The sequence below is a fragment of the Equus przewalskii genome, chromosome 9 (assembly GCF_037783145.1).
Source record: "Equus przewalskii isolate Varuska chromosome 9, EquPr2, whole genome shotgun sequence".
Lineage (NCBI taxonomy): Eukaryota > Metazoa > Chordata > Mammalia > Perissodactyla > Equidae > Equus > Equus przewalskii.
In genome coordinates, this window is record NC_091839.1 from 11,420,032 (window position 1) to 11,439,343 (window position 19,312).

General features: G+C 46.4%; 1 protein-coding gene across 1 annotated transcript; it reads left to right on the forward strand.

Moving 5' to 3' along the window:
• The first annotated feature begins 8,514 nt into the window (after window positions 1-8,514).
• LOC103543364 (cytochrome P450 2A13-like) lies at window positions 8,515-18,900 on the forward strand. Its single transcript, XM_070632781.1, has 9 exons — window positions 8,515-9,232; window positions 9,518-9,680; window positions 10,574-10,723; window positions 10,965-11,125; window positions 12,319-12,495; window positions 13,539-13,680; window positions 14,134-14,321; window positions 14,927-15,068; window positions 15,612-18,900. The coding sequence occupies exons 1-9, from the start codon at window positions 8,948-8,950 to the stop codon at window positions 15,791-15,793; spliced, it is 1,590 nt and encodes a 529-aa protein (XP_070488882.1). The 5' UTR covers window positions 8,515-8,947; the 3' UTR covers window positions 15,794-18,900.
• The last annotated feature ends 412 nt before the right edge of the window (window positions 18,901-19,312 follow it).

The window sequence follows — 19,312 nt, forward strand, 5'->3', positions numbered from 1 at the left end:
TATGAAAGCACCACAATCTATTCATCCATTCTATTGTTGATGGACATTTTGGGTTGTTTCATGACATCTTTATACATCTCCTGGTGCAAACTTGCGTGAGTATCTTCAGGGCATACACATTTAGGAGGGAGATTGTTGAGTCAAATTTGCTCAGTAAAGCCAAACTTTGTCACGGGATTGCGTATTTTACAGTCCTACCAGCAGTGGAAAGAGTTCCCTTAGGAGCACATCTTCTCCATTAGTTCCTCTTATTAGATAGTTTTAGATTTTGCTGATTTGGTGAGTATCAAAATAATGTCTCAATTTGATTATAAGTTGCATTTCCCTGATTACTAGTGAGGTCAAGTATCTTTCACATATCATTGGTCATTTTTATTTCCTTTTCTCTAAAATGACTGGGTCTTTTGTTATTATTGATTCTTAGGAGTTATTTATATATAAGCATATTAATTTTTTGTCAGTTCATTGATTTGATTGTTTAATATTTAACTTTATTCCTTCCAGACTTCTGGGAGTGAATACTATAAGATAAGATCCACTTGTTAACAGTTATTCAAAGAGGGAAGCTTTCCTTATACTTCGTGTTTCTCTTTTGGCCCCTGACATCTTTCTGCCCATCTCCTTGGGATCAGCAGAAATAGGCATAAAGACAGAGAGGGATAAAATGTTGACCTTGCTAATCTTTAAACTACGCAGAGTGCCAACAATTTTGTGTGCATATTCCTAAGATTTTAAAGTCTTCACTCTCTAACTTACCTTAAAAGCAAGGCTATCTGAGAATGGAAATCTGACTCAGACATTGTTGAAATTCTCAAATGCAGACTGAGTACCAAGATGCCAAAAAAGAGGCCAAAGTCCTTAAGAAAACCAGAAGCCATGCTGTTATCAAAAATGAGTTATGTGTTTTATTTAAGGATTCAAGTTAAGTGGAATGTGTCATTTCAAATTGAGCTTTATGTGAATTGATTTCACTCAAACCAGCCTATTCCTGTTCCTTTTAATATTTCCAATGTCTTGCCTGGTAGACTACAATATTGTGTAGTGATTAAGAAATCTGCCTTTGTAAGACCTAGATTCCAGTCTTGGTTCTGCAGCTTCCTGGTCAATAATAACATAACCTATCTCACAGAGCTGCTGGGAAAAAGTAAAAAGGTAATGCATGTAGATCATTCAGCATAGTTCTTGGCACGTGGCATTCAATAGTCATTAGCTATAATAATAGACACAGTCATTATTATTAGCTGGCTTTTATAAGATGCCATTTATTCCTTCCTTCTTCCATTTCCCCTTCCCGAAGTAGGTTCCTGGGCAGAATGTCTTGGAACTAAATTCCTGGACACAATGAGAAAGTAAACTCCATGGGGTGAGAGGTGGGACTGTGTTGTTGACTGCTATAACATCAACACCTAGGACAGTGCTTGGCACATAGTAGGTGTTCTATTAATGTTTACTTAATAATAATTGTCCAAATTTTCTCTCCATTTTCTAACCCTAGTCAGCATAGGCTCTCCTCTCAATAGCACAGCTTTCCTTAACAATCTCTCCAATGAAGTTTCCACATTTGACCACCTCCAATGCGCCTCAGGGTCAGAAGGTAGGGTCAATACCTCTTGCTTCCCAATAGCACTATGACATCTTGGAGCGTAGATAAGGAGACCTTGTCAGCTAAATTCCAACAATAGGGTCATGCCAGCGTCGGTCTCCATTAATTGCCTTTTCTCTTGAGTATGGCCATATTTTCCTCTATCTTCATATGCCCAGTAATTTTGGATTGTACCCTGATATTACAAGTGATACATTATAGAGACTCTGGATTTTGTTAGTTCTGTTGAACAACATGGATTTATTTTGTTTTAATGAACTGTTAACGTGGCTATGCTCAAATGCTCAGTTATGAAATCTCATTTCAGTTCCTTTAGCCTTTGTTGGCACCACTTGGAATTTTCCAGCAGATTAGTAGTTCAAGGATCAGTCAAAAATTTGGACAGAGTTTGCACATAGAATTTTGGGCTCCCTCTCTGTGGCTACCTCTTTTTTGAGATTCTACTACCACTGCCACTAGGCTCTGTAATCACCCTGAACTCCATCCTCTGGTTCTTCAAGTCTGAAAAAGTACAAATTTCTATCTGGGTTTGAGCCACCCCTAAGGCCCTGTCCAGGGCCTGCCTTCAGGCCAAAAGCTATGGGAAACAGGAAATTCCCTTCTCCCAGCCCCCTTCACTGTCTGCCAGTTTTTATTCACTCTCCAGTAATTTCAAGTAATTTTGCTTTTTAAAAATGTTTTGTTCTGAGTTTATAGTGGTTTTGTTTAGGATGCTGGATCCAAAAGGAGCTACTCAACCATTATCAGAATCAGCAACTCCTCAGAGCCCTTGTAGAGTATGACTGCTCCACCCTTTTATAAACTTATTTTCTCTTTTGAGTCTGTCGCCTTTATGTCTGTCATGCACCAAGTTTTTCCCTTCTGCCTACTCCCAGTACTACTGGAAAGGAGGCACTTCAGTGGTCATGGGCAGGAGCTATAAAAACAATAAGACAGAAAGAACCTTCACTTTCTTCTTTGGCCTTATCCTTCACTCCATTTCAACCAGCACTCCCACAGCCTCACCCTAATCCTTGTCAGCACTCTGAAATCTGAAACACGAACATGTCACTTTCTGACCAAAACCCCTTGTTCTCCAGGTGCATTCACCATCTCATTGCCAATGGCCTCAGTGGTAACAGTGGTTGACAGGGTCTTTGGTAAATGTTCCAAGGAATGAAAAATTGACAGAAGGTCCAGTCTGTCTTCTGTTAAGAGAACTTTTTTAAAAACTTTTAAAAAGCATTTTGGAATTTCCTGTCTCAAGCTTACAGTGAAGTTTTTCAAGAATGACAGGATATCAGGGACTGATTTCTGATGCTTCATAAAGAAAGGAAGAGGCACTTGGCAGTCTACAGTGGTGGCTGAGGGAATGAAATTCAGAGTTACACAAGGCCATGTCCAGGCTCTACCCTTATTAGCTTTGGAACGCAAAGAACTCACTTACCACTCCTTTGGCATTACATAACTTGTTTGCAAAATGGGGATGATAAAACCAACCTTGCAGGCTTGCTGTGACGACTTTTATAAGATCATACTCATAAAAAGCTTCACATAGTAAGGTAATAAGCTCAGTGAATGACATCATTATTACCAGTACTAGCATTTAAATTGAAAACAAGAAGCTTCACTGAAGATTCTCATTTGGAAATGTTAGAAGGGGGACTTGTCAACACCCCGAATATACAAAATGCACTGAACTGTTTGCTTTAAAAAGGTTATTTTCATGTTATGTCAATTTTGGTTCAATTAAAAAATTAAAGATTCTCACGGGGATGGCCCTGTGGCTGAGTGGTGAAGTTTGCATGCTCTAGTTCAGCGGCCCAGGGTTTTGCTGGTTTGGATCCTGGGCACAGACCTAACACCACTCATCAAGCCATGCTGAGGTGGTGTCCCACAGAGCAGAGCCTGAAGGACCTGCAACTAGAATATACAACTATGTTCTGGGGGACTTTGGGGAGAAAAAGAAGAAGAAGAAGAAGAAAAAGAAGAATGGCAACAGGTGTTAGCTCAGGGCCAATCTTTAAAAAAAACATGTCCTCATTTGAGACAGCATCATAGGTTTCTGGCATACTTATGTACATGATCCCGGTTTTTCCTGAGAGATTTGGGTCAGTCTATGAGGTAGAGGATAGAAAGCTAATTGATGAGGCTTGTAAAAGCAACTGGGGGGTGTTGCTGTGAAATGAATGACCAGGCTTGTGTGGGTCTCTCTGCCCACACTGCCTTCCTCCCTTCTCCTATCTGTGTACTCCTCCCACAATCCCCAGTTTGAATAACAACTCCTTTAAGAAGGACTCCCAATCTTCAACTCTATGTAGCAAATTATTACTAATAATTACTAATTAATACCAATAGGATCAGTGAGGATTTTAATTTACCCAGGTCTGCTCTCCCACTACTCTAAGAAATCCCTAAGAGAAGGGACTGTGCCTGGTTCAACATGTCCAAAGTTCAATTCATTATCTTCTGCCTCAAACCTGCTCTTGATCTGTGTCCCCAACCAGTAAACAACACTACTATCTATCTCCCACACTGGACTCTTTCCTCACTCTTAACCCACGCACAGCCAACATATAACCAAATAAGAATTAGTTCTTCCTTCCTTATCTTTCTCCAACTCCTCTCTTCCCAGTCAACATGGCTCCATCCTCTCTCACCTGGATGCCTACAGACTCTGCTTCCTTATCTCTCAGCTTGTTGTGTCATCTTCTCCAAAGATCTGAAGAATCTTTCTGAAACACAAATCTGACCGTTTTGTTGCCCTGCTTAAAACCCTCTGTGGTTCCCCATTGCCTCAGGACAGAGTCCAAACTCCCCACTAAGTTACAGAAAGTCCATGAATGTCTGGCTCCTGCTGATGGCTCCAGTCTCATCAGTGAACACAGCCTTAGACCTGTATACTCTAACAGCACTCAACAATGCCCCATGGGCCTCTGGATTTTATACAACTTGATTCCTCTGCTTGGAACTCTCCCTCCCAGGTCTCCCTTTTCTTCTATGGAAAATTCCCACTTAGCCCCCAGTGGCTTAACCTGAACCTACAAGTTTGAATCAGGTGCCATATCTGGGCTCCTACAGACGTCTGTAGCTCTCCTATTCCAGCTCTGACTTCTCTTCCTGTGCCTTCTCATCTCAGCCCTGGACCCACTGCCTGGGCCTTCTCCTCCCAGCTGTGACCCTTGTGCCTGGGCCTTCTCATCCCAGCACTGTCCCTTCTGAGCTGTCATATCTTGTTACTGGTCTGTCTCCCTCTCTGGAACAGGAGCTCCATGAGGGCAGAGCCCAGGCGTGTGTTGGTCATTCTCTGTGTCCTCAGCAGCACTCAGCACAGAATGGCACAGAGTAGTTGGTTTGGTGCACACTGGCTCAATGACTCTGTTAATGGCTTAGGAGGCTGGGGGTGACATTGTGGGAAAGAGCATTTTCTGGGAGGATATTTAAATTGATTCAATGGTAGTGACTTACTTCAAAATGCTCTCTAGACACACCTGTCCTATGGAGGCTTTTTCTACCTAGTGTGACCCTTGAAACCCAAAGGAGGTAATACCCTGAAAAATTAGGGAACCAACTAGTTTTAAGGTGAGAAATGGAGCTGGGGCAGGGCTGTGCTTGAATACAAACACAGGCACAAGCAGATCTCAGACGCACATGTGTATATAACATGGCTCACATGCCTACATACTACACTAGAATGCATGCAAAAACATCCATATACTCATATATAGTCACCAGTTGTAATGCACAGAAACATGAATATAGAGTCATACATCATGTAGATATCCCCCAACAGGCGTGTCAGAAAGCATGCCAACAGACAGACACAGACATGGGCATGCATTCAGGTACACTGGCATGGACACGCACACACCCTGTCATGCATCACACAGATGTGCATATATAGACATAAACAGGTACAGACACCCACTCATGCACAAACACAAACTCCACAAAGACATGCATCTGCATAAATGCATATATCAACATGGACATGCTGAAACACAAATGCACACAGACATGCAAAGACACCCCAACTATGCACTGACAATGACACATACAGTTATGTGTCACTTATGACGGGGATGCGTTCTGAGAAATGCATCATAGGTGATTTCATCGTTTTGTGAACATCATAGAGTACCATTACACAACCTAGATGGTATAACCTACTACACAGCTAGGCTCTATGGTACTAATCTTAGGGGACCACCATCATACAGGTGATCCACTGTTGACCGAAATGTCATCATGTGGCATGTGACTGTGTACAGATGTATACCTGAGAAGAAACGTGACAGAAGCATCTAGGAGAATCCACTGGACAAAATGACGCAATCATAAATAGAGTCAGAAGCACATGGGAGAGAGAGAGAGAGAGGGAGAGAGAGAAAGAGAGAGGTGGATGGACAAAGACTTGTGCAGAGCTTCATGCCCATCCGGAACAATCTGAGTCTCTAACCTTGACCCAGCCTTACTCAGGAACTGCCTAATCCACCACCCTCCACAGGGCCGCCCAGATCAATGTCTTATTCCCAGGTTCAGCAAGTCAGCTCAGCTGCGCTGAGGAAGAAATGGGGAGGGAGGTTCCCCCAAAACTTTCTCTCTCTTCCTCCTTTCCCAAAGGGAAAGCTGTGGGAACTAGACTAAAGAATGTAAAAGTGAGAAGGGGGTTTAGTGATCCTCTCATCCATCTCCTTCATCTCGTGGATTAATAACAAGAACAGCTAATATTTATTGAGCACTTACCATCCTGGACTCAACATGCATTAAGCCATTGACTCCTCACTAAAATACCCTAAGAGGTGACCACTGTTATTGGCCCCCTAAGGCTCAGAAAGTTGAGGTTACGTGTTCAAGATCACACAACAAAGATGGATAAGGTTAAGATTCCAATCCATGTCATAATTTTGCTCTCAACTAGTGTACTATTCATCCAGAGAGGACAAGAGATTTTCCTGGGTTCACACTAGCTTACCCTAGAAGCCCATTCCAGGGCACCCCACACTGGCACAAGTCATGCTTCTGAGGGAGAAAGTGGGTGATGACAGACACTGATCTCTTATTCCATGTTCCAGGGTCATCAACAAGCCAACCTCACTTGACTTCTCTGTCCCCAAATACTTCTTCCAGTCTTCCTGTCTCACCCTCTCCCTGTCCAGCTCATGGCAGCCTGTCTGAACACTCAGTGCGCTTTCTGGTGCCAACCTCACAGAGAAACAAACTCCCCCAAATTCTAGTTCCCTCATTGTTAAGGAAAAAAGGGGATTGGAGGAGCCAATCCAGATGCAGGTTGGTGATGGGATTGGGGGGATCAATACCTGCGGAGCCCACACTAATCCTTTTTCCCTTCTCTTCCCCCTCCAAAAGCAGCAAACAACTGTCCTCCCTCAGCTTTGTTCTCTTCTCTTAGTTCCCTCCCCACAGGACTCAGCGTTCAGCAGCCTAGAATGCTTTGAGCAAAATGCCAGTCCTGGGGGTGCCAACCTCACCCTCCTGCCCTTGTCCAAGGTGAGAGGTGGCACTTGAGTCGGGTAGTCCACTGTCAGAGCCTGCCCAGCACCCAGGTGGGGCCCCTTTCAGGCCCACATAGGACCAATCTCAGCTCCTGCCTGATGCTCATGTCAGAGCCTGCTGAGACTAAGTTCAGAGCCTATACGGTGCCATCCTTATGTCCTCCTGAGGCCAGCCTCAATGACCACCTGGGCCTACCTAAAGAGCCCTTTTGGTACCAGAAGTGGCTCTATTAATGCTCTCTTGGTATCAAGTTCAGTGCCAACATGTTTTCAATCCTGGTGTCTACCAGGGGTCCAACTCAATACCAACATGATGCCGTTCCCTCTCCAGGCTGACTTGACGCCAGTGTAATCTCTGTGTCCAATGCTGAAGCCAATCTCAGCACTTACCTGTTGCTAAACTTGGTCTCCCCTTCCCCCAGGCTGGGCTATACCAGTCAATGATGAAGAAGGGAAGAGAGTTCAAATTCTAGGTCTCTCACTTCTACCTGTGTGACCTCAAACAAGGGGCTTTATGGAGTTCTGGTCTTCTGAACTGCAAAATTAGGATGATGATGAACCAGCCCCATTGTTGTAATGATTTGATAAGATCATGTATACGTAGACTTAATTTTCACAGTTAGTTTCACCAAAGAGCAACTGTCATTATTAGTAACGAAGAATGACAAAGAGGGAAGGACAGCAGGGCTACTCATCTTTTCTCTACTTCCACTTTCAAAATCCCTGGACCCATCTCTGTTCCCGACACTGGACTTTACCCAAATCTATCCTGCTATAGTTCCCTCTGTCAGCTAATAACAGCCCTGACAAATCAGGAATTACCTCTAAAGGGAGCTTCAGACATCCTCAAATACTTACCTTCTCTTCTCAAATACTCCCTTTACATTGGTGGGAAAACTCAGTCCCAGAAAGGGGGCATAAGAGTGCAGAGCAGGAGAGATGGGAGTCACATGTGAGCCGTGTACAGTCTCTGTTTTCTGTCCCCTTATGCCTATATATAAAATGGGAAACATTAAGAATGACAATAATAACAGTAATGAGGTAATCAACCTAGTGAGCTTCCTGAAGGATCTGGGAAGGGGGCCAGTGGAGCTCTCCGTAAATTATAATGCTTGAGACAGTAGGTACTTTTTGGTATCATGCTGGTAGTTTTCATCACTATTTACACAAGTCCTGCCAAGTCCCTCTGCCAACTAGGATCATACTCCTCTCCTATTCTGTGGAAATTTTCACTGAAATGTGACTCTGGACTTCAACCTCTTTTCCAACCAGAGATGGGCAATTCTGTCACCTATCCTGACCTTGCTTTGCCATCTCACTGAGGATTCTGGGCAGTAAGAGGTGGCAATGTGTCCAAAACAACAGTGGGTCAATACCTGGGGTCAGGTGCTGACTCACTGATCCAGCTTCACTCTCTGTATACTTTTCCACCCAGAAACCCCACAGCCACAGCCTGGGGTTCTTCCTCACCTCAAGATCCTCAAATCCATTCCCTGGAACCTCACCTCCTGAGACCTTTAAACCTACATCCCTCCTCAACAAAAGACCTCCAAATCAAGAACCACGCATTATATCACATTCCAAAATCCTAAATCCAGATCTTTAGATTCTTCCCTCTTGAGACTCCAAAATGCACAACTTTGGGTTCGCTTCTCACTCTAAGACCAGAAATCCCAAGCTCAGGGCTCCACCATGCAAATAGTCCCATACCTTCAGTTCTGGCATTTATCTACTGCTCCCCCTATTGGTCCCACTCCCTGTTCATCTGCCCTGGGGTCCCCCTCCTCCTTCCCTGCTGGCTGTGTCCCAAGCTAGGCAGGGAGCATGGTCGGGGGTGTAGTTTGGAGATGAAATGAGACAATTACACAATCAGGACCAAAATCCACCATCTCTCCCAGGTAGTATAAAGGCAAACCTTCCCAGCCATCACCATCTGACTGTCACTTTCAGTGCCACCATGCTGGCCTCAGGGCTGCTTCTGGTGGCTTTGCTGTCCTGCCTGACTTTAATGGTATTGATGTCTGTCTGGCGGCAGAGAAAGCTCTGGGGAAGGCTGCCTCCTGGACCCACCCCATTGCCCTTCATCGGGAACTACCTGCAGCTGGACACAGAGCGGATATGTGACTCCCTCATGAAGGTGCCGCCAGGAGGGAGATGGGTGGAATGGGGTGGGTGTGTGTGCCTGACCAGTTGGCTGGGTTTTTGTGGCAGGGGATTGACAAAGTTGCACCAGAGTCTCAGGAAAGGGGAATTTTGAAGGTTCATCATCAGGATCCTAGGCAGGAAATACCAGATTGTGGGATGTCCAGCTCCTCAACTGTCAGAACCTGTGGGGAAATTCATCCTGTTACTTGAGGTCTGGGTTCAGGGCCAGTTCAGAGTAGGGGTGCTCCCTCTAACCACTCGCACCTACCACCATCAGATAGGCAAGCGCTATGGGCCAGTGTTCACAGTTCACCTGGGGCCCCGCCGGGTCGTGGTGCTATGTGGATACGATGCTGTGAAGGAGGCTCTGTTGGACCAGGCTGAGGAATTCAGTGGACGAGGAGAGCAGGCCACCTTCAACTGGATCTTCAAAGGCTATGGTGAGGGGGGGTCTTGGTGTGGGAATAAGGGCAGGCTGACTTGGTGGCTTCACTGGGGTTCTCAGCTTTCTCCTGCCTCCCCCACCCCCTCAGGCTGTGACACAGCCTTCTGTCTTCTCTGGCCCCATCTCTGTTCATTGGTGTCTCTCCTTTTGTCTCTAAATCATCTTAGAGTTTCTGCCTCTCTACTTCTGCCTGCCTGTCTCTGCCCCATCTCCCCGTTCCTTCTCACTAGATGTCTCTTCCTTCTCTGTATCTGTTAGAACCTCTTGATTTCTGCTTTGGAACCCTTGTCTTCTGTCTCCATGTGTCTTTTGTCTTTTTCTTCTTCTCAGCTTCTGTGCTTCCCCGTGTTTCTCTCTCCCTCTTCCTCTCTTTCTTCTTCCTTAATCTTAGAATCTCACATTATTTCTGCTTCAAATTCCGCATGATTCTGTCTCCTGGTGGGTCTCTCCTCTCTCCAGACCACCTTTGTTTCTCTCTCCATATTTTCCTTTCTTCTCTAGGCTCAGTTTTAGAATTTTTCACATTTTTATATCCACCTCTCAAATCTCCACGTATCTCACTTCCCTCCCTCCCTCTCTTCTCTCTCCTCATGAGTCTCATTGTATCTCTTTTATCAGTGTATATCTTTTATCTGTCTTGTCTCTCTCCTTCTCATATTGTTCTTCCAAGTCAGTCTCTCTTTCTGTATTTCTCTGACCATGAGTTTCTACATCTCCCTGTTTTCTGCTGTTTCTCTCTCTGCTGGCTTTCTCTCTGAGTCTCTCCATCTTTTACCCATGTCTTCTCTCTCTACTGAGCTCTCTGTACTTCTCAGGGTCCCCGGGGCTGGTCTGTGTTGTGCCCCTGCCCCTCTCTGCCCTTTCTCCACTCCTATGCTCCCTCCCCAGGTGTGGCATTCAGCAATGGGGAGCGGGCCAAGCAGCTCAGGCGCTTCTCCATCACCACACTGAGGGACTTCGGAGTGGGTAAGCGTGGCATTGAGGAGCGCATCCAGGAGGAGGCGGGCTTCCTCATCGAGGCCTTCCGGAGCACGTGTGGTGAGTGGGGGACCCTGGAGTACCTGGGAAGGAGAAGTTAAGCACCTGATGGGGACACATGCGTTCTGACGTGGGAAGAGGACTAGGTCGAGGGAAGGCCTGGGGCTCTCAGCTCTGGGATCTGGTCCTGGAAGTTTGGCTCATCACTTCAGTTCCTCCCTCAAATTCTCAGACTGGCATCTGACTGTTGAGTTGACTCTCCCCCAAATCCATCTCTCCCCGATCCCACTCCACTCCCCAGGCAACTTCATTGATCCCACCTTCTTCCTGAGCCAAGCTGTCTCCAATGTCATCAGCTCCATTGTCTTTGGGAACCGCTTTGACTATGAGGACAAAGAGTTCCTGTCACTGCTGCGTATGATGCTGGGAAACTTCCAGTTCACAGCTACATCTACGGGGCAGGTAACCCATCCTAGCCTGGCTCTACCATGTCCCTACTACAACATGCCAAGTGCTCCTCCACAGGGAGACAGGTGTCCCAAACTCCCAATCTCCTCCAGACAGGGTTCCACAAATCCAGCCCCGACTCTTGGACAATTAACGCTTGCACTAGAATCCAGGACAAGTGCCCAACACTCAGTCTCTACTGACATCTGGATATTTCTTCAAATGTCTTCACCCTCCCCCAACCCAAAAACAGAACCAGAGCAAGATTCATGCCCTCAACCCAGCTCTCTCACCTGGGCAGGTGTTCCCATCCTATCTTACCTTAATATCTCACAGGTGCTCCCTGTTACAATAGTCCATCTTTCCATCTGAATTCCTTAACATCTGGACAAATGACCACCTCAGCCCACCCTCAACACCTGGTGCTGCAAAATACAAGCCATCAAAATCATTTGATATCTACAAAGTTGTCCTAAACCAGCCCACTGGATTACCTAACAAGCAACCTGTACCAGATGCACTTAAATATCTGAACAATTGGACAGGTATCCCAGCCAACTCCCGTAACCATTTAAACACCTGGGTAGACGGTTCCCCTAAACACTGAAATAAGTGTCCCTCAACCCAGCCCACTCAAACACCTACATAAGTGCCCATTATCAGTGCCCATTATCAGGCTATTTGAATATCTGAACACTCAAACAGTTATCATCCCAACTTTAACATCTGCTTATTAATCCCACTTTAATATCTGAACAGCTGTACAGAAGCCCCCAGTCCAGGTCCCCAAAATATCTGGACAGTTGTCTCCTACTGAGCCCACCTGAATGTCTAAACACCTAGACAAGTGACCCTCCCAATACCAGACCCGCTTGAATAGCTTAACACCTGGACAGGTGTCTCCCAAACCCATCTCAACTGAATATCTGAACACCTAGCTGTGTGCTCCCAAACCAGCCTCATCTGAATATCTGAACCCTATACATGTCCCAATCCATCTCACCTAAATTCTTGGACAGGGGCCCTAACAATTAACTCATGTGTACACTTAGATATCTATTCCCATCCAGCCCCATCTAAATACCTCAACACCTGGGCAGGTGCCTTTAACCCAGTGCCTTCCTGGCCCTGAGACAGGTCCCACTGCCATCGAGTCCTGCCCACTAACAACTGTCCTTCCCTTTTCTTCCTCTGTCCCCCACTCTTAGCTCTATGAGATGTTCTACTCAGTGATGAAACACCTGCCAGGGCCACAGCAACAGGCCTTTAAGGAGCTGCAGGGCCTGGAGGACTTCATAGCCAAGAAGGTGGAGCAGAACCAACGCACCCTGGATCCCAACTCCCCGCGGAACTTCATCGACTCCTTCCTCATCCGCATGCAGCAGGTACACCCCAGCAGCCAGGCGGGCAGGTCCAAAGCCAGGCAAAGGGAAATCAGGCTGGGGATGGAGGAGAACAGAGGCCCATTCGAATGAGTCCCCTATCACAATAAACCTCACAATTCAAGTTATAATTAGCCGCCACTGTTCCATCTACTGAGCCCTTACCCAGGGCCAGTCGTGTGCATGCAAATCATAACAGCAAGCACTTCCATAACACTACCATGTGCCAGGCACTATGTTAAGTGCTTCACGGTATTCGCCTACTTAAAACTCAGAACAGCTCTTGAAGGAGGTTCTATTATGACCGCAGTTTTACAACTGAGGGAAGTGAGGCCTAGGGAGTATAAGTGGACTGCCTGATGTCACACAGCAAGGAAGCAGTGGACACTAGGTCCAGTCGTGGTCTCTCTGACTCTAACACTGGTGCTTTTAGCCACCATGCTCTCTTACCTTTCGTTCCCTGGTAATCAGATGCACCTGTGCGGACAGGTCACCTGGCTTTACCATGAGACAGTGGAGGTCCCCTCCCCCATCTGGAGGTCAATCTCACTTTTGTGAAGAAAGGAGAGGAGGCTTTATGGAGTGTGAAGTCGAAGGTGAAAGGAACAAGGGAGGGATTCCTCTATAGTAAGCTTCAAGATTTTTAGTGAAGGAACAAGATGCTGTTGCTTAAAATTCTGTTTCTGAGTCTCAGAACGTCAGTCTCTCTTTAACTCTCTCTGACTCATTCTATCATGCCATCTTTGTTCCTCTTTCTCACTCAGTGTCTCTCACTACGCCTCTCTTTCTAAATATTCCTACCATAAAAAGTGACCACTAAGGTGATAATTAAAGGACAGTCAGCTGGCAAAGAATGTGAGAAGAGCATTTCGGGCAGAGCCAGCATCTGGGGCAAAGGCTTGCAGAGCAGAGAGAGCCTGAAAGAACTAGGGTTCCTCTTCCCACCTTTGCTCTGGATTTAGGAGAAACAGGCCCAAAGACAAACCCCAGAATGGCCCCGAGAGCATGGAGGAGTGGGTTCGGTCTGAAGCCCTCTCTCACTGCAGGAACAGACGAACCCTAACACGGAGTTCTACTTGAAGAACCTGGTGATAACCACGTTGAACCTCTTCATTGCTGGCACAGAAACGATCAGCACAACCCTGCGTTATGGCTTCCTGCTGCTGATGAAGCACCCAGATATAGAAGGTAAGACAGGAAGGAGCATGAAAGTCGGGGTCACAGATCCTCAAAAATCCTGTAAGCCCACGGCAATGTTCCCAACTCTCTCAGATCCCCGGATCCTCAGACACGCCCTGCTATCCTGAGACTGGGTGATATTTAGCTGATGGGCACCAGTCAAGTTTCACCAGCTGTTAAAATATTTGAAATATCAGAATTGATTGGATGGCTCCTATGCTAAGCCTACCGAGTGCCACTCCCTGCCCTGATTGCAGACCATCCCCGAAGACTCCCCCCTTGGACTTTTCCTATGATTCTGGTACGATCAGGTGAACAGAGACCTGGGCTAACAATGCGTATGGCAGATGTCTGTTTTGAACACGTAAATGTCACAAATGGACGTATAGTTGTTCACACTTGGACTATCATCCCGGCCCTCAGACCCCTAGATACCTAAACATATTCCCTTCCTCCCCCCAGCCAAGGTTCATGAGGAGATTGATCGAGTGATTGGCAAGAACCGTCAGCCCAAGTTTGAGGACCGGGCCAAGATGCCCTACACAGAGGCAGTGATCCACGAAATCCAAAGATTTGGAGATGTGATCCCCATGAGCCTGGCCCGTAGAGTTACCAAGGATACCAAGTTTCGGGGCTTCCTCATCCCCAAGGTGCTGCTCTGCCCTGCCTAGAGGGACCTCCAATCTGCTCCCTGTGACCCCATCCCCCTTAGAAGCTCCTCAGCCCCTGTCCGACTCCCTCAGTCAAAGACTCCCAACCACCACATCCCTTCAACCTTCCCACTCAGAGACTCCTGAATTCCATCTCTCCGCCGACCTCTTGCCTCAGGGAATATGAACCCCATGTTCCCCAAATGTCCTCTCTCAGAGAACATGAACCCCCATGTCACTCCAGCCTCCTGCCTTGAGAGACATGAACTGCTTGTCCTCCAGACCTCAAGCCTCAAGAGTCATGGAATTCGTGTTCTTCAAACTTCCCTTCTCAGGGAAGAAACTTCCCATCTCTTGAATTTCCTGTCTCAGAGAATATGACCACCCATTACCCCAAATCTTTGGCCTTGGAAAAACAGACCCTATGAAACACCAACTTCCTACCTCAGGGACATGAATCTAAGGTCCCTCAAAGGACCCAAACTCCCATGTCTCCCATTTCTCTTTATCTGGGCTGCCCAAATTCCCCCTCCAACCCCCATGGGCTTTCTGCACACCCATCTCCTACTCTGCCTTATCAAATCCTCTGGCCTCCTCCCCACCAGGGCACTGAAGTGTTCCCTATGCTGGGCTCCGTCCTGAGAGACCCCAAGTTCTTCTCCAATCCCCACGATTTCAACCCCCAGCACTTCCTGGATGAGAAGGGGCAGTTTAAGAAGAGTGATGCTTTTGTGCCTTTCTCCATTGGTAAGAGACCACTATCTGCTGCCAAGCCACCACTCACACCCACAGGGGCTTCCTTCTCTCTCTGAGGTATAGTCTGGTCTCTTTCTCTACCTTGGCAGTCCCTCTTAGAATCTACCTTGGAGGCAACTCTCTGCAACTCCCATAACTACCAAGTACCTGGGTCCAGGAAAAAGCAAAGGGATGCTTATACCCCTTTCAGAGCTGGGGAAAACAAAGGCCTAGAGTGAGTTAGAGATTTGTCCCAGGTCACTTAAATTCTTCAGATGGCTGGGAAGGAGATGACAGCACAGCAGCCATATTTGAGTGTGTATTCAAGGAGAAGGGGCATCTAAAGTTCTCATTGTTACAGCCTGGTATGGCTCGCCCCCATCCCAGGTACACCGGATAATGAGGCTCAGAGAGGGTTAGAGATTTCTCAGAAATGTCTCAGGCCACCATATGCCAGCCTCTCCTCCCGGAGAGAATGCAGCTGGCGTCTGGTAGTGGGTCGAGGCAGTGGTGAGAGTTGGCCTCACCTCCGCCCCTCCCATCTCGTCTCTTCAGGTAAGCGGTACTGCTTTGGAGAAGGCCTGGCTAGAATGGAGCTCTTTCTCTTCCTCACCACCATCATGCAGAATTTCTGCTTCAGGTACCCTCAGTCGCCCCAGGATATCGACGTGTCCCCGAAACACGTGGGCTTTGCCAGCATTCCAAGAAACTACACCATGAGCCTCCAGCCCCGCTAAGCCAGGGCTGTGCCAGGACAGCGCTAGTGGGAGGAGCAAGTAGGGGAGAGGGAGCCTGGGCTTGGCTAGCTGAAAGGTGGGGCCAGCGGGAGGGGCGGGGCTAAGCATGGGGGTGGGCTGGGGGGAGTTTCGAGGGGCAAGGTGGATAGGAGTGGAAGAAGAAACAGAACGGGCTCTGTCTCTTCTCGTTGGTACAGATAGCTCCTTCAGAGCTGGGATGAGAGGAAGGGACACTTTACCCTAAAAAGTGAGGAAGAAGAGAGCTGTTATTTACTGAGCACTTACTCTGTGTCAGCTCTATGCTAAAATCGTAACATGCTCACCTCACTTACTGCTTACAACCTATGAGACAGGGAACAGTGTTCATGCGCATTTTACAGGTGACAAAGCTGAGGCTCAGGTAGACTAAGTCTCTATCCTAGGGTATACAGAACACAGTAAGTGCTCAGCAAGTACTTGAGCACAGATCTGTGCAGAGATGGCTCTACTTGGCCCACAGTCCATTGGCTAGATTCTCAAAAGGCACCCCCTCCTCAAATGCAAAGCAACAGCTTAGTTTATTACCTAACAGCTCTGTCCAGGGGATTTTTCCAGAACTCTGACAGGTGGATGACATGGCTTCAAATACACACTTGCCTACACTCTTGCCCACTTGTTCATACTTTGGATGCCAGGGAATACTTCATGCCTCCCGCCAGATAAGGCCACTGTGTCAATCAGAGTAAGACCTGGGGACAGTAGTCAGACCTCTTTGTGAAGTGGTTGAGGGAGAGAAAAACTTTCAGAGAATTCTGAGAGATCTTTAGTCATAGCACAGCCATGTACATGTATGTGAGTGTGCAGGCATGTGTGGCTGGTGGTATATGATTGTATGTTGGCCTGAGAGTATGGATGAACTCATATTTCCTATGAGATTCTCAAGGCAGGACTCTGATGGATCTGGGGTCTTATCTCCAGATATGAGACTTAAAATTCTCAGAATCACATGCCTCCTCTTAAATAAGTTAGTGTAGCTTCCCTTAGAAGCGGCATCAGCCTTAGGTCCGTGTGTTAGATCTAGATTCAGATGTAGCCATACATCTAAATGCTACACAGACCCCACCCTCACAAAACTTGCTGGACTTGAAGGACCCGTGATTGAGATCAAGTGAAGGGAAGCCTGGTCTTTTGAACCCTGTACATTTCATCACTGGCTCTGATTCTCAAGTTTCTCAATTTCCATTTTCTGTGTCTTGCAACTTGAGTTCCATGAATTGGCTGCTTCCTCCTCATTGAAGGAGGTTAAGGATGGATTCCTAGAGTCATACTTTTCATTATTATAAACTCGTTAAGAATCTAGTGTCAAAATCAAACCTCATCCACCTGTGTGCATGTCATCTTAAGAGGCTTCAAGAAACCTCGACTGGGGGAATCTTAGAATTGTGGTGTAACAAAACTGTCAAATCTTGGAACTGCAAAGTCCACAATTAATAATCTTGGAATCTCAAACTCCCAGAACTGTCACCTCAGAGTATTTGAATCACTGATGCCTGGAACTCTGGACGCTCAGAATTTTAGCATCAGAGGTTCCCCTGAACACATCTTTGGGAACTGCATTCTGAGCCCCTCTGCTAGCAAACGTCAGTTCTGCAAGCTGAATGTTCCTTCTGAGAAAAAGTCAAGAGAGGAGGGGGCTGAAGCTAGCGGGGCTCTGCCAATGAGCCCCATTTCCTTGGGAAGATAGGGTGGCCAGATGGTCTTTGCCTTGTAGGGGAGGGAGAGGAAGAGAACTAGTATTAATCCCCATAATCCTCAAACTTACATCTGGAAAAGAGAAAGCAGGAGTCCATCAATGCATTACAAAGGTGCCGAGAGAAGTCACATTCTAGCCACCAATGCCTGGATCACACTGGCGCAGAGAGGACACTCTCAGCTCTGGTGCTCTGGAACGGCGAACTACTCAGGCCAGCAGAGATAGTGCTAGGGCGGAGGAGGGAACAGGAGCCCTGGATTCTAGTCCAGGCTCTGCTGCTAACTTCTTGCGCCTTCTTGAGCCTCTCTCTGGCCTCACTTTCTCATCTGCCTCCTTCCTCGTAGGATTATGTGAAATTCAAAACACAGCTCAGTGCTGAAGAGCTTTAAAAACTCAATGGCTGCAGGAATGGGAGGATGGAATGGTAATATGTCTGTGTGGTTCATTTTTCACACCCTCTTCTGCCAAACCAAAGTCTCTAGAGTTAACACATGCAGACACACACACACACACACATACACATACACACACTCACACCTGTTCTTCCATACAACAAGAGAAACTGGCATGAATCATTGCCTATTATGCCAGGTACTGTGCTGTAGCCCTTCTACTAGATTCCTAGGATGACTGTACCAATCCCCCATGAACTGTGAGGCTTAAAGCAACAGAAATGTATCTTCTTGGTCTGGAAGCTAGAAGTCCAAAATCAAGGTGTCAACAGGGCCAACCTCCTTTTAAAACCCATAAGGGAATCCTTTCCTGCCTCTTCTTACCTTCTGGTGGTTTGCTGGCAATCTTTGGAGCTCCTTGGCTTGCAGCTGCATAACTCTAAACTTGGCCTTTGTCATCACATGGTGCTCCCCCTGTGTGCATCTGTCTTCATAGGGCCATCTTCCTAGAAGGACACAAGTCATACTCCATTTATATAAAATTTTGGAAAGGGAAAAATATTGTGTGGCAATTAGTAAAGGAAACCTTGACTAAATTGGAATTGGGAGGACCTGTAGGGGAAGCCCTAATGGCCTATCATACGTCATTGATTACACCTAACAGGAAGAGATTGAAGCTTGCATCTCCTACAGGAAGTAAAACTAATTTACTTTTGAAGGAAGACTTTTCTCCCCACCCTGCAATAGCCCAGCCATTGAGAAATGCCCCAGCTCAGCCAATGAGAAGTTGTTTGCAGCCCTGATCTCTTACTTTCCCCAAGTGGTGTTACCTTTAGAACAGCTCTTTCCTGGTCCCCCTTTTTCCCTATCAAAGCAGCTCTTCCTCTTTGTTTTCTGGATTTGCCTATGGCTTCCCATAACATGCACATCCTGGATTGTAATTCTTTTGGCTATTCCTGAATAAACTCATTTTGAGGATAAAATAACAGGTGAAGTTTGCTTTTTAAGTTGACAACTGATACTGAGACCGGGTCCGTGGTTGCCAGGAATTTGAGGTGGGAAGATGATCTGAATACCAAGAATGCACAGAAGAACTCTTTGGGGTGTTGTAATTATTCAGTATCCTCTCTGCAGTTGTGGTTATAAGAACCCAAGCATTTGTAAAACCTCATTGTAAAAAGCGAGTTTTACTGTATGTATAAATAGTTCAAATAGTTCTTATAAAAAAAGTAACTGCAATTTTTTTTTTAATAAGTGAGCCTAATATTTAGGCAGATTTATGAAAAAAACAGTCTTAGGTGTAGATGATTTAAATGCCCTGTTAGCTTGAGGTCTCTTTGAAGAGTTCTGTGGCATTTCATAATCCTATCCATAAAGGCTTAATCATGGAGCCTC

Excerpts from the sequence above, each read along its gene's own strand:
- LOC103543364 (XM_070632781.1), top strand. The coding sequence starts at position 8,948 with ATGAGACAATTACACAATCAGGACCAAAATCCACCATCTCTCCCAGGT. Across the intron at positions 9,233-9,517 it reads TATGTGACTCCCTCATGAAG|ATAGGCAAGCGCTATGGGCC; the intron begins GTGCCGCCAGGA and ends TACCACCATCAG. Across the intron at positions 15,069-15,611 it reads TTTTGTGCCTTTCTCCATTG|GTAAGCGGTACTGCTTTGGA; the intron begins GTAAGAGACCAC and ends TCGTCTCTTCAG.